Genomic DNA, 13,150 nt, shown 5'->3' with positions numbered 1-13,150 from the left:
GGTTTTTCTTACCCTGTTGTCGTCTCGTTTAATCACATAAACTCTAAACATGTTACTGGAAACGATGTGTTGATGATGCTGATGAGACATATTTCGACAGTAAATTGCTAAAATCTTTTCCACATGTTTCAAAAGTTTTGTCCAGTATAAATTATTTGCAGACGTTTCGACTTTGTAACACTCCCAGTTTTTTGGGGGGGGGTGAATCCAACATTAATCTGAGAGATTACACACAATTTGATGAATGCGATAGGAAATAAGACACAAATACATATTTCTGTGACACAAATTGTTTCTATCTGGTCGTTATTAAATATGCTGGACCGGTTGTACGTCCTTTTGGGACAGTTAAAGTTACAAAGTCACCGTTAAAACTATTAGTTAGTGCTGTTTCTGATAAGATGAGTCAAAATATGTGCTGTGAAGAAGGTCTGTTGTGCATCACCTGTACACTAGATGTCCTCAGCGAGTCTACTGCCTCAGTGATTCACCTGAATTCCTTCATCATCAGCCACCTTCCTGCACAGCTGTTTATTATGTTCTCATTAGTTCCTCTGTTTATAGCGAGTGAAGTTATGAATTTGTAAGATTTAGGATACAAAAGCTCTCAATTTGGATGTGTTTTAGGGTTTATTTGAAAAGCCCCTAAAGTACAAAACCAGGTTAAACTTGGATGAAACGTGACAACTCAGCAGACAATATTGGGATTACATTCAAGAACCTTTTAAGTGACTTTCCCTTTTTTTTTTTTTTTTTTTAAACATCTGTCATCACAGTTTAATGTGTGCATGGGAATCAAAGAGGAACCAACACCATCGACAGGGTGTTCAGATCATCTGCCACATGCTGTATCACATTAACAGTAACACATGATTATTGGGTTTGTATCCATCTTAAACTGTTCACTGCTAGAGTAAATCTGCTGAAGCTGCAGGGAACGAGGTGTATTTTTTTTCCCTCACCCTGAAACGGGCTACAACCACCATCTGTCTTCCACATATCGTGCACTGATGACAAATGATAATCAGGATAAGTGTGATCTAATTTAACTGATTAATCTGAACTAATCTGATTTAGGCTTTTTGCAACTTTGTTTTCTCTCCCCCCCCCCTCTGTTTTGGAAGAGATGTCTCATTTAGCTCATCAGTTTTTGAATGTACTCACAAGATTGTTCATTGTTTTGTGAATGTGAAGTTTGTCAAAATATCAGCCAGCCATGTTGTGTCTTATCCCAGTTTCACCATTAATCTATTTGTATAACAACACTACTGTCCTCTGCTGACTAACTGTGGTAATACACTTATATCCAGGTTTGTACCATGTGACAATATTTGAAATAACATTTTTATTTTAAGTTGTTTTCTAAGAAGATAGAAATGCTTTAGAGGTAGAATTATACCATATCTTGACCACACATGGGTTTATACTGAGGAGTTCATACATTAAAGCTAAATCCATTCATAATGTTTTCACTTTCATCATTGTTATTTGTAGACAGCAGTGTGTGTGTGTATGTGTATGTATTTCCATATTTTTCTTTATATTTTAAGATGTTACTCAAGCCAGACAGATTAAAATATATACAGTAGTATTATAATATTACACATGTGACAAAATTGTTGCTTTTTTATAATTTCATTATTTGTTCTCAGTTAAGAAAATTAGGTCTCAAGTTGGTTTGACTGTTTGCTTGTAATTTCTCTCATCTGCACACACATGGCAAATATCTAAATTTGTGATTTTTTTGACATTTAGAAATAAAAATGACTTGAGTTTAGCTCTGTGTTTTAGAAAACTTAATGTCAGCTATAATATTCTTATGTAAATGATATTTTCTGGTGTTTATTCTGTATTACAAGAAACTCCTGTCTTGTAAAGATACAGTATGTAGAGATGGAGGCAAAGTGCAATGTGCTCAGGTGAATCCTATCAGGCTGATTGACAATTAGCAGCTGTGATGATATGATGAGATTTTTTAATGAAAAAATGGAAACAATTGCCATTAGTTACAAAAACTGCACCAAAAAGAGGAACAAAATATCTTATAGATGATTCAGTATTGCATCAGTGGCCATAAATGACACATACTTCATGTCAATAGGGCTGCTATTGACAATTATTTTCATTATTGATTCATGTGATTATTTTATTAATTGTTTCCCAGAGCCCAACATGACATCTTCAAATGTTTTGTATCACCCACAACCCAAAAATTCAAGTCACAGAAGACAAAAGAAACCAGAAAATATTCACTTCTGAGAAGCTGCAATCAGAGAATTTTGACTTAAAATGATTAATTGATTTTCAACATAGTAGGAGATTAATTTAATAGTCGGCAAGTAATCGATTTAGTGGCAAATTGTTGCACCTCTACATAAAATTAAGAGTACAACAACTATGTAAATTAACATTTCCCACTAATCATATACAACCTAATTTTTTATTTGTTCAGACAGCAGCATAAAAGTGCAGAATGAATGTAACTACTTGTGTGGGGAAAAACTGATTTAATTTAAAATATACATTTAAACTCAAAAATGTTTTCTCTACTTGTTTCTACAGCTGGATGTTTGAGCTTCACTGTGCAGAGTGATGAATGTGCAGACACTTAAAATCAGTTTTTATATTAACCTGCAGAAGAGGAAAGTTTCTCTGTGCTCATCCTGAATCTTAGTTAGAAATAGGCCAATGAGTGTGACTTTTGGGAGCTGAGCCTGCTCCAATATTAAACTTAGACAAGAGTGATGTGGAAACCTGAAGCCTCGAGTGCACAAACACTGACAGCTGACCTTACAGTGAAGAAGGAGACATTTTGAAATTAACAATATTGACATAATCATAGATACTGTTACTTCATGATGGAGAAGATGTCATTTTAAGAAAGTCTAACTTGGTAATTCAGGTTTTTTGTGGGGAAAAAGACAAATAATTATTCAAAGCAATGTCTTATAACATGAATTGAGGTGTTATTTAATGTAATATAATGTCAATCAATAACGTGTTTGTTTACTAAAGTTGAAAACAAAAATCAAGCACAAATCATTACATGCTTTGGTTTGCAGCCAGGAGGACGGATTGCTTTTCAAAGACAACAGGTGAGCACGTTTTAAACATCAGGACACACCGGAGCCCCCATGTAATGCTCCAGTTATTATTATAGAGTGTGTGTGTTTTGGTAGCTTTTTTAACTAATCTTATGCACATATTTTAATGTTTTTATCACACAGTTGCTTTGGTGATGTTAAGTAATGTTTTATACGCCGAATAAATCCGCTGTAAATTGAATTTGAGCTGAAATTTCGCATTAACCCCGCTCGGTACGCACTGCTCCGCTACACAAAACGAGCGCCCCTCATTCACTACTGCGCCATCGCTGCTACCGTTAGCTCCGTGGCTAGAAGAAAGCTAGCTCGCTGCACAGGGGGGCGACTCGCTTCTGCTCCTAAAAGGACGACCTATTTACTACTATTTAACAGATTTTACCCGAAAGCAAGACATTTTACTCGTAAAGGTCGTGGTGAGTATTTTGTTCCCAGCTATTTTTCATTTTTCCTTCGTTTTTTTTTCTTTTTAATTTTGGATTTTTTCCTCAACGATGTGGTTTTTTTCTCTCCCTATTTTGTGCTGGCTAGCGGAGGTAGCTCCATTCACCCTCCTGCACACAATTTCTCCTCCAAAAAAAAAGAACACAAAAAAAAGAGTTGTTTTGGATTTGGATGCACCTTTAAAAAAAAAGCTACAGTTTTACCACCTTTCCTTCTTTTGCAAAAGGCCGTTTATATTTTTGTAGACTTTTCCTTAACGGGACTGCTTTGTTTTTGGTTTTTCAGCCAGCTAAGTGAGTTAGCTCTCAGCTCCGCCCTGCTGCTCATCAACCAGTCACTACATTAATCAAACATATAGATATATTTATATATATTATGCAGGTTTTGGGAGAGGGGGGGGGTCTTTTTTGTTTTTTGCAAACACAAGAACTGGTCTGATTGCTGTGTGTTTTTCATGCTTTTCCATTTTTGTGGGTGACCGGCTATTGGTAGCCATGCTTAGCCGGCTTTGAGCCCTCAAGGCCGGGCCTGTTTTCTCCCGCTGCCCGCTGGTGGCGCTGCTGAGCTCCAGGCTGCAGGGTGTTTATGGTTTTAGGTAATTCTTCCTATGTTTTTTGTGGAATAGATTGTTTTCATATATATATATATATATATATATATTAGCACCTTACAATGAAGAGTACATTTTTTTTCTCATTTTTTATATTTTTTAAAGTTTTTTTTTTTTACCTCAGTTTTGTTGCATAACGTTACAAAACACATATTTTATTAATTTATTTTTCTCCCATCTAATAATGAAGAGTACATTTAATTTCTCAAATTTTCTGAATTTTTTTTTAAAGCTTTTTCACCATCTAATAATGAAGAGTACCTTTTTTTAATTTTTTTTTCTTTTTCTTTTTGTGGTGTACATTTTTTCCAACATATTTTTTAAATTTACTTTTATTTATTTATACAATCTAATAATGAAGAGTACATTTTTTCCACTAATTTTTTTGAATTTCTTTTCTTTTTGTGGAGTAGATTTTCTTCCAAAATATTTTTTATTTATTTATTTATACCATTTTAATAATGTAGAATACATTTTTTAAAATAATTTTTCTTTTTGTGGAGTAGATTTTTTTTCCCAACATATATTTTTTATTGATTTTTTTTACCATCTAATAATGAAGAGTATATTTTTTTCTATAATTTTTAAAATAATTTTTGTGACGCTTTTTTTTTTTTTTGGACCTCAGTTTTGTTGCATAACGTTACAAAACACACATTTTATTAATTAAAGGTTTATTTATCTGAATGAGTATGATGGTGGTTTATCTATATGTAAAAGCAAGTCACTCCATGAACACCCATAAAAGCCCCATTTAGTCACAGATGAAAACACACAAACGCTGGTTGTCCCGTTAAGGAAATAATTAACTAACATGAACTGCAACCTCTGGAGGATAGGGCATTAAAAACAGGGGCCCTATAGTATGTTTAAAGTGTTAAAAGAAGCATCCCATTATAAGAGACATAATAGAAAAGTCTATTTTGATATTCCCCTGAAAGTCCATGTACATATCTTCATCATATCCCAGTTTCTTATCTTGAAGTAGTGAAAGTTATCATTCTTATTGGGTTAATGATGCTGGAAAAGATACTAACATTTGCCTTTATTGTCATACCTTATGAATAATCAGGCTACCAATTAATTATTTTAGTTCTGTTATGTCACTCCGAATGATTATTCCTCTTATTTTAATGTATTATATCCCAGTTTCTTATCTTGAAGTAGTAAAAGTTATCATTTTTATTGGGTTAATGATGCTGGAAAAGATACTCACATTTGCCGTATTGTCAAAGCCTATGTATTGTTTTGATTAATAATTAATCTGGCTAGAAATTCATTATTTTATATCTGTAATGTCACTCCAAACGGATATTCCCTCTTATCGTAATTTAACGTATCCCTGTTTCTTATCTTGAAGTAGTGAAACTTAACATTTTTTCTGGGTTAACGATCCTGAAAAATATACTCACATTTACTTTATTGTCATAACCTATGTATAGTTTTGTTTTTATGAATAATCAGACTAAAAATCAATTGTTTTATATCTGCAATGTCACCCCAAAACTGATATTCCTCCCATGTTTTAGGAGTATGAAATGAATGAGACATTAAAATCTATGACTCAGCAATCCTCCTCCTATGAAAATTACATGTATAAAGTTTAATAATCTATTCATTTAGAGAAACCTGCATTTGCTTGCAGCGAAGTGTAAATATGACTTTGATAAGTCTACATGATTATAAGTATATTTCATAGTTTTATTTACACACTCATAAGTATTAGGTCATCTCCAGATAAAACTCAGTGTTTCCCCTTTTTATTTTTCTAACACTATAATATACATTTCTTTCTGAATTCTCTCACAGTCACAAGCATATATGGACCAACTAGGGCCTAATCACTCACTGAACTTATCTGTATAGTTACATATTACTTTTTCACCTTTTATGTAAATATATTAAATGGTATTAATAAGGTTTGTGTCCCGAAACAGGTTAATACTAGTGTAATTTCCTTAAAACTTGCGCCTCTGTTTTTTTTTGTTAGAGCTGTGCTACTATTGTTGTTTTGTTTTGTTTTTTTAACTTCGTCATTCCCCTTCCTGTACATAATCCAACCAGGTAAGACTTGGCACACACGATAACCCTGCTCAGTTTGACCGAGGTGTGTTTTCTGTCACCTCAGTAAAAATCGCAGAGAGGGGTGAAGGTGAAGGTTCGAGACACCAGCCCAAACTGAACCCAGCCCACAGTGTCAAACATCAGACAGACGACAGCCCTGCACACAAAAGCTATGGAGTGAGTGATGATTATTCACAACAAAGAAAAAGAAAAAAACCCCAATAAAAACCCTCCCCTTCTTCTCCCCCTTTATGTCAGCCCGGAGGCGGGGGGGGGTTACTGTGACTTCTCCTGTTTTCATGTTTGCAATATAAGGGCTCACTTCACTTCTCTGGGCTTTTTTGGGCTTTGAACCAGGTAGCTATAATAAAAAAAGGTAGATTTTTATACATATGACGTACAAAAAAATCCTTAAATCTGTGGGAAATACTGCTTATTGATAAATAAAGTATGGGCATAAGACAGAAGGTACTTGTGTTTCTATAATGATGCAGCTTAAATGTTGCGTCCTCCTGATGTAAAATGCTTTTTAAAAACCTCAGGGGGAAAAAAAAAAAACTAGTTTAATTCTGCATGAAAGCAGCAACAGATTTTGCCAAAACTAAAAAAAAAAAAAAGATGTAATGAAGTTATCGAGTTTAAATACTTTGTTATTTTTTAACTGGCTACGTCCTGTTTCTGTCACATGGGTGGGAGTTTTTCTGAATTAACATTTGTTAGTCATGTGTGAATGAATTTAAATGTTTGTCACGTACACTGAGTCTTAAAAATCTTTTTTTAATGTTGGTTGATTTGGGGCAAAAGAAAAAAGTTAAACCACTATTTATCATTTTAAAATGTGAATTGGTGGCCTTTTTTCTATTAAAACATAACTCTAATTCATCTGTATGCCTTTTTAAAGTTTCTCCATCTGCAGATTCACTTTTTTAACGTGAACATCAAAACCCTAACCCAGCTGAAGTCTTGGAAATAAACTAAATGAGGCGTTAAAGCTCACTTAAAAAGTCCTTAAAAATCAATTTGTCATTATTGTTATACACAAGCTTTTTTGGACTCATTTTAAACATACTCTTATTTTACTTGTTTCACTATGATGCATTTAATAGAAAAGGAGAATTAAACACACTGATATTGATAACTTTCTGACTTCAGAGCTTGTATGCGGTTCTGACTTTTTTAGTTATTAATAACGGCATCAATTCACTTTTCTTTAGTTCAAGACTCAAATTTAAGTCTGAGTAAATTGTGGATTAATTTGCAACTAACAATTAGATCTTCTCCACTCCATTTATACTGCTATACAAGTTTTCCGTTAGTGGGGAATTACTTTTAGATTGGGAGGAAATTGGTGGTCATTAAATGAAAAGAAAGGGAATAATGTTATGCAGCCAGCAGTGGCTGATTTTAATTAAATTCAAAGTAAAGCAGATGACAGAAGTCCTCCAGTAATTTCAAGGACATTTAGGACAGTTTTGGACTCGTGTCACGTCTTTACAAAGAAGGTAAATGATCTCATATTGACACACAACTTCCTGCTCTTTTCGTCTCAATGTCAGCATGTTTTTCTGGTTTCTTTAACCTTTTAATTTTCCAGGGAAATCCAGCCGATCTTGTGTGCTAATCATTGTCATTACAGCCGAGATTAGCCTCGACGACAGCCGGGACCATCCTCAGTTTTGTAGTGAAGACGTGATGAGTGTCACAGTGCCGCTAAATCTAAAATCTTGCGTGTCTTGTGTGTCTTCCCGTTAGTCGTTCACCCACCACCGCCAGCCTGATGGCCGCCAGCAACGTCACCAACAAGACCGACCCCCGCTCCCTTAACTCACGGGTGTTCATCGGCAACCTCAACACCCTGCTGGTCACCAAGGCGGACGTAGAGGCCATCTTCTCCAAGTACGGAAAAATCGTGGGCTGCTCCATCCACAAGGGCTACGCCTTCGTTCAGTTCGCCAATGAGAGGAACGCCCGATCTGCTGTCACCGGGGAGGATGGGCGGATGATTGTCGGACAAGTACTTGGTGAGAATTCAAGTCAGACGTTGAGTACAGTCCTCCTACAATTAGGCCTTTTCATTAAATACATATTTTTTAGTGACTGAACTTTAATACGAGGGACTGTTGCATCTGGGTAAATTAAGTGATGCAACCCAGTGTCAATTGGTGTAGCCAGTAATTTTTCCAAAAAATCTGATTATATGCTGGAAAATAAATGTGAATTTACACGTGGAACAAATATAATCTACTTCTGCAACACATTGTTTTTTAACAAATACTACATCGTTTGTCAAAATGTATTTAGAAAAAATGGTTGTTTTTAGGATACGTCCTGCTCAATATTGACAAAATGCATTAAAGTTTAAATGTTCTTTTCATTTGATGTTTTAAAATGAAGTAATTATTTGTATAAGTCCACTTAAATACTCTTTAGGTGGATAAAATATTTAATATTTATCATTCTTTTGTGGTTACACCATTTGACATTTTCAGGAGCATTCAGTCTTACTTTTGGTTAAAAAAAATGGTGCAAATGTCATTTCAACTGACATAAAACCAACAAAAATACATTTTAACAAACTCATCTTGCCAACCCTTATTTGTCATTGACCCATATATGTTTAATAGTTGTGAACAGTTACTTTTTCTTGTCAGACTGATTGATTCGAGTCATTTTTTTTAGAGGCTTGATGAGGTAAAAGTAGCCTGTAATTCACATTTAAAAGCAACGAGCAAAGGGGGGAAAAAAACATAATTTTGTGTTGCCGAGTTATATTTAACAAAATGTTCTGCTTCTCAATCGTGTTAAGAGTGTCACTACCTCTGGGATTTACCTCGTGGCCCCTTCTTGGAGGGTTTCTGACTTGTAAAAGTAGGGTCCAAAAAACTTTTCCTATTCACTTGAATGGGAAAGTGGTCTCAGATTTTTGGACTCGCAGTAGGAGACAATGAGGTCAATACCACGGATAAAATAAAAACAAAATTTGTACATTATACGCTTTCATTACTACAGTACTATTTCACGGTTTCATCTCTTGTTCTGGTGGGTTTTAAAAGCTGAAATTTTAGCTTTTAATTGCCATCTCCCCTGTAAATATTCCAAGTTTATGTCGGGAAAAACTCCAGCAGTTCGCAACACGAGCTGCCGGATCAAAACTGTTTTATAACATCTGCCCAGAACAAAAAAGTTAAACTGTGATTGAATTCACATCGCTGTTAAAACTAACTGGAGATATTGTTTCTTATAATTACAGTTTCTTTTGAGAAACACTTTCAGAATATAATTGAAAGATAAATGATGATATCATTTTATAAACGGTCTAATTGAAGTTGACAGAATAAGTGACCTGGTTTTCTTTTTTCCCCTCAGACATCAACCTTGCTGGAGAACCCAAACCACACCGGTCAAAAACAACCAAACGCTCAGCTGGAGACATGTACAGGTCAGTCATCGTGATTAACAGCTGATCCTCACACAGCAGGAGTACATTTTTAAAGAGAATGCAGTTATTCTCTCATCTTCTTTCACAGTTTCTCACACTCTCTGCTTTCCTTTTTGTCTTGAGTAGCAGCAGTTCCTCGTTTGACCTCGACTACGACTTCCAGAGAGATTATTACAACAGGTGAGTAAAATGAAATCACCTTTTTTTGTCACTTATCTGTCAGTATTTTCCGTATTTCTTGAACATCCTCTTCTTTTTCTAATTTTTAAAAAAAAATTTAAATTTGTTCTTTAATTGAAACTCACCACAGCTGTATATTCCTCTCACAAAGCACTTAAATGTAGAGTCCCCTAATTTGGACTCTAAATCTAATTGTCAACTTCTTTGTTTCGATACCAGAATGTACTCGTACCCGTCCCGCGTCCCCGCTCCCCCTCCCCCCTTGTCGCGGGCCGTGATCCCGTCCAAGCGTCCACGGGTCAGCCTCAGCAGCGGAGGAAGCAGCCGGCGAACCAAGAGCAGCTTCTCTTCTTCCTCTAAGGCCAGTCAGAGGACTTCATCGTCCAGAACGAGTGAGTGTCTCCCCCTTCGTCAAATCACAAGCACTGTATGCTGCTTGGTTGTTGGTTTTTTTAACTAACATAGGTTTTTAGATTATTTAATATTAGGGTGTATTTTATTTAAACGTTATTTTTATTGTACGCTGCTGGACCCGAGTAACACATTTCGTTCCTTCATGTTTTTAACATGTATGACAATAAAACTGAACTGAACGTTTAAGACTATCTGAAGCTTTATTAACCTATTTTTGTAATTTGTGTGGCATCAAAAAATGGAAAGGATTCTGCATTTGTCATTTTAATTGTTGAATACTGACAGCATTTAAGCTGTTTCAGTGATAAACTGGTTCAACAGTGAAAAACTGAAAATCTCCATTTAATGTAAAAGTTTATCGAAATGCAGGTACATCTCCCAATAAGGTTGTTGCTTAATTTTGTCGAGGTGTCATAAGGTTTAAGTTCGGAGATACAGGCTTGCACAATTCTGTTCTTATTTAATTTATTAGGAGATAATAATGAAGTTTTGATGATCAATTATTCTTTATGAAACAAAAAAGAGGCATGAGCTGGTTCCAGTTTGTAAATTGTACAAATGTGTCAAATTGAACACTTTTGACTTGTTTGATTTGAGCTGAAATGAGAAAGTGATGAGCATTAATTATGATCATTGATTCTTTACTCAGTTATTAAGCAAACTGGCCAAATATAAGTTGGTTCCGATGTCTCTAATGTGAGAATTTGCTGCTTATGTTCGGAGAGAAGTTGAGTGTATTTAACTGTAGATATAGATGCTTTGTTTTCACTTTTGCTCACTATCCTCTTCTTCCCTCTTTTTTTCTTTTTTTTCTCTCTCTGCAGTGAAAGTAGACGAGCTGCAGACCATCAAGCGGGAGTTGACTCAGATTAAAAGTAAAGTGGACGATCTGCTGGAGAGTCTGGAGCGAATGGAGAAGGACCACTGCAAGAAGTCAGGTACGAGATGGATAAAAACTACCAGAGGATCAGATATGTGTTATTGGGGAGGGGAGAGAGTCTTACTGCCCCCTGCTGGTGTAATTTCATATATTTCACAAGCAGGGTTGTAAACTCTAAAACCTACAGTACAGAAAGTTCATGTTTCTTGTGACTGGAGGTGCCATCATCTCTCTTTTTCTCTTCTACAGTATTTATTATAATAGAAAAATATTTAACTCGTTTTGTTTTCTGTCAGAAGTAAAGAAAACAGAGCCGGGTGAGGTGACATCGCCACCACACACAAGCAACAAGAAGGACGACGGAATAAAGAGGGAGCGGGACTGCCAGGAGATGAATGACTCAGATGAGGACGACGACGATGAAGATGAAGAGGAGGGAGACCTGCTGGAGGAGGACGAGGTGAGACTAAAAGAGCAATTTTTTAACCAGGATGCACTGACTTCTTCACTCAGGGTGTCTGAATCAGATTATTTTAAAACGGTGCAGTTTGATTGGTGATCTTGAGGTGGATTACAAAGTCTAGCACATATTAATTAAAGCCAGTAGTGAAGATAAGGTCCAAGACATTAGTTAATGTATTTCTAACATTCTTGACATTCAATTAATCATTTCTATCGAGTGTATCAAGTAAGACATGTTGGTGCCAGCTGCTCAAATATGAGAGTTGGCTGCTTTTTCTTTGTTTTTATATCATTCTAAATTGAATATCTTTAGGTTTTGAATTCTTGGTCAGACAAAATAAACTATTAATGAACCAATAAAATAAAAAAAATCGGTAGATCAATCAATTGTTGAAAATAATCTCTAATTTAAGATCCACATCCTTTTCAGTCCTTTTAACTAACAACAGTAGCACACAAGTATATTTGTGTAACCCTGAAAGTAATCTCTTAAAATGAACCCTTTTTTCCCCCTCTTCTTTTTATTGACTTTTGTATAATCTGCATTACAAAATAATTGCACTTGTAAATTATACATGAGGTGTATGAAGTAACATGAAGAACAACAATTTATAAAGTATGAAACAAAAATGATGAAGTCTTTATAAAAGTTTGATTGTTAAATATATTCCAGCCATGTCTAAAGTGAACATGCATATCTGCCCCATAAATAACTTTGTTCTCCTTTGAGGAAATAAATCAAACATGGCAATCAGTTATTGGCAGAGCAGCCTGTCACACTGAGCTTGATTGCATCCTGCTATTTTTTTGTCTAATTTACAAGCTTGAAAACACATCTTGTGCTGCTCATATTCCATCACTAAATCATCTGTTTTTCACTCCGTGTGCGCAGGTGAAGAGTCAAGAGCGGGAGGACGACGACGAAGAAGAGGAGGAAGAGGAGGAAGGCGAGCACGTGGAAGGAGACGACGATGCTGACAGTGTCAACGGCGAAGAGGACTCGTAGGCGCGGTTGACACAAGACGCATGCAGCGTACATACAGCTTCCAGTAGGAACTCGGACTCCTGTTTTAACACTCATAATGTAGATACGAAAAGGCAAACACACGTGCAAACACACACACACAAGCATGGTGCACACACTCTGTCGTTTCATTGTTCCTCAAGCCGTTTCTTTTCTTTCTGGGTTTTTCTTTCTTTCTTTTATTTTGTAATTTTTCTGGCCAGTTGTCCTGTATCACTGTAAAAGGAATAACTAGCTGTAGGTTTCGGTTTGTGTTTTTACTGCGTCGTTACTTGTCTTCAGAAGAAGGCAAAAAAAAAACATGGACTAATAATGTTCGCAGAGACAACAGCTCGACGGACATGTCTTAATGCGAGGACAGAAATTCAACTACAGAAGTACTTTTTTTTTTTTTTTTGTTAGGGTTAGACGTGTTTGTTTTCCTCATTGGTAAGTTTGTTTGACCGTGTGTGTCCTGTATGTTGATGTCAGTTTTTTATACTATTCAGTTTAAGTTTCATTGTAAAGGAATAAATTGCAATAAAATATTAAA

At 35.5% G+C, this 13,150-nt stretch overlaps 1 protein-coding gene across 1 annotated transcript; it reads left to right on the top strand.

Annotated features, from left to right (window-relative positions):
- The first annotated feature begins 3,428 nt into the window (after positions 1 to 3,428).
- Positions 3,429 to 13,150, top strand: LOC133990859 (heterogeneous nuclear ribonucleoprotein C-like). Its single transcript, XM_062429268.1, has 9 exons — positions 3,429 to 3,517; positions 6,284 to 6,396; positions 7,972 to 8,240; positions 9,586 to 9,658; positions 9,785 to 9,838; positions 10,058 to 10,230; positions 11,077 to 11,190; positions 11,432 to 11,592; positions 12,487 to 13,150. The coding sequence occupies exons 2-9, from the start codon at positions 6,392 to 6,394 to the stop codon at positions 12,598 to 12,600; spliced, it is 963 nt and encodes a 320-aa protein (XP_062285252.1). The 5' UTR covers positions 3,429 to 3,517; positions 6,284 to 6,391; the 3' UTR covers positions 12,601 to 13,150.

The sequence above is a fragment of the Scomber scombrus genome, chromosome 11, assembly GCF_963691925.1.
Source record: "Scomber scombrus chromosome 11, fScoSco1.1, whole genome shotgun sequence".
Lineage (NCBI taxonomy): Eukaryota > Metazoa > Chordata > Actinopteri > Scombriformes > Scombridae > Scomber > Scomber scombrus.
The sequence above is the reverse complement of the archived record's forward strand: the minus strand, read 5'-3'. Positions and strand labels throughout refer to the sequence as shown.

Excerpts from the sequence above, each read along its gene's own strand:
- LOC133990859 (XM_062429268.1), top strand. Across the intron at positions 8,241-9,585 it reads GATTGTCGGACAAGTACTTG|ACATCAACCTTGCTGGAGAA; the intron begins GTGAGAATTCAA and ends TTTTCCCCTCAG. Across the intron at positions 11,593-12,486 it reads ACCTGCTGGAGGAGGACGAG|GTGAAGAGTCAAGAGCGGGA; the intron begins GTGAGACTAAAA and ends CCGTGTGCGCAG.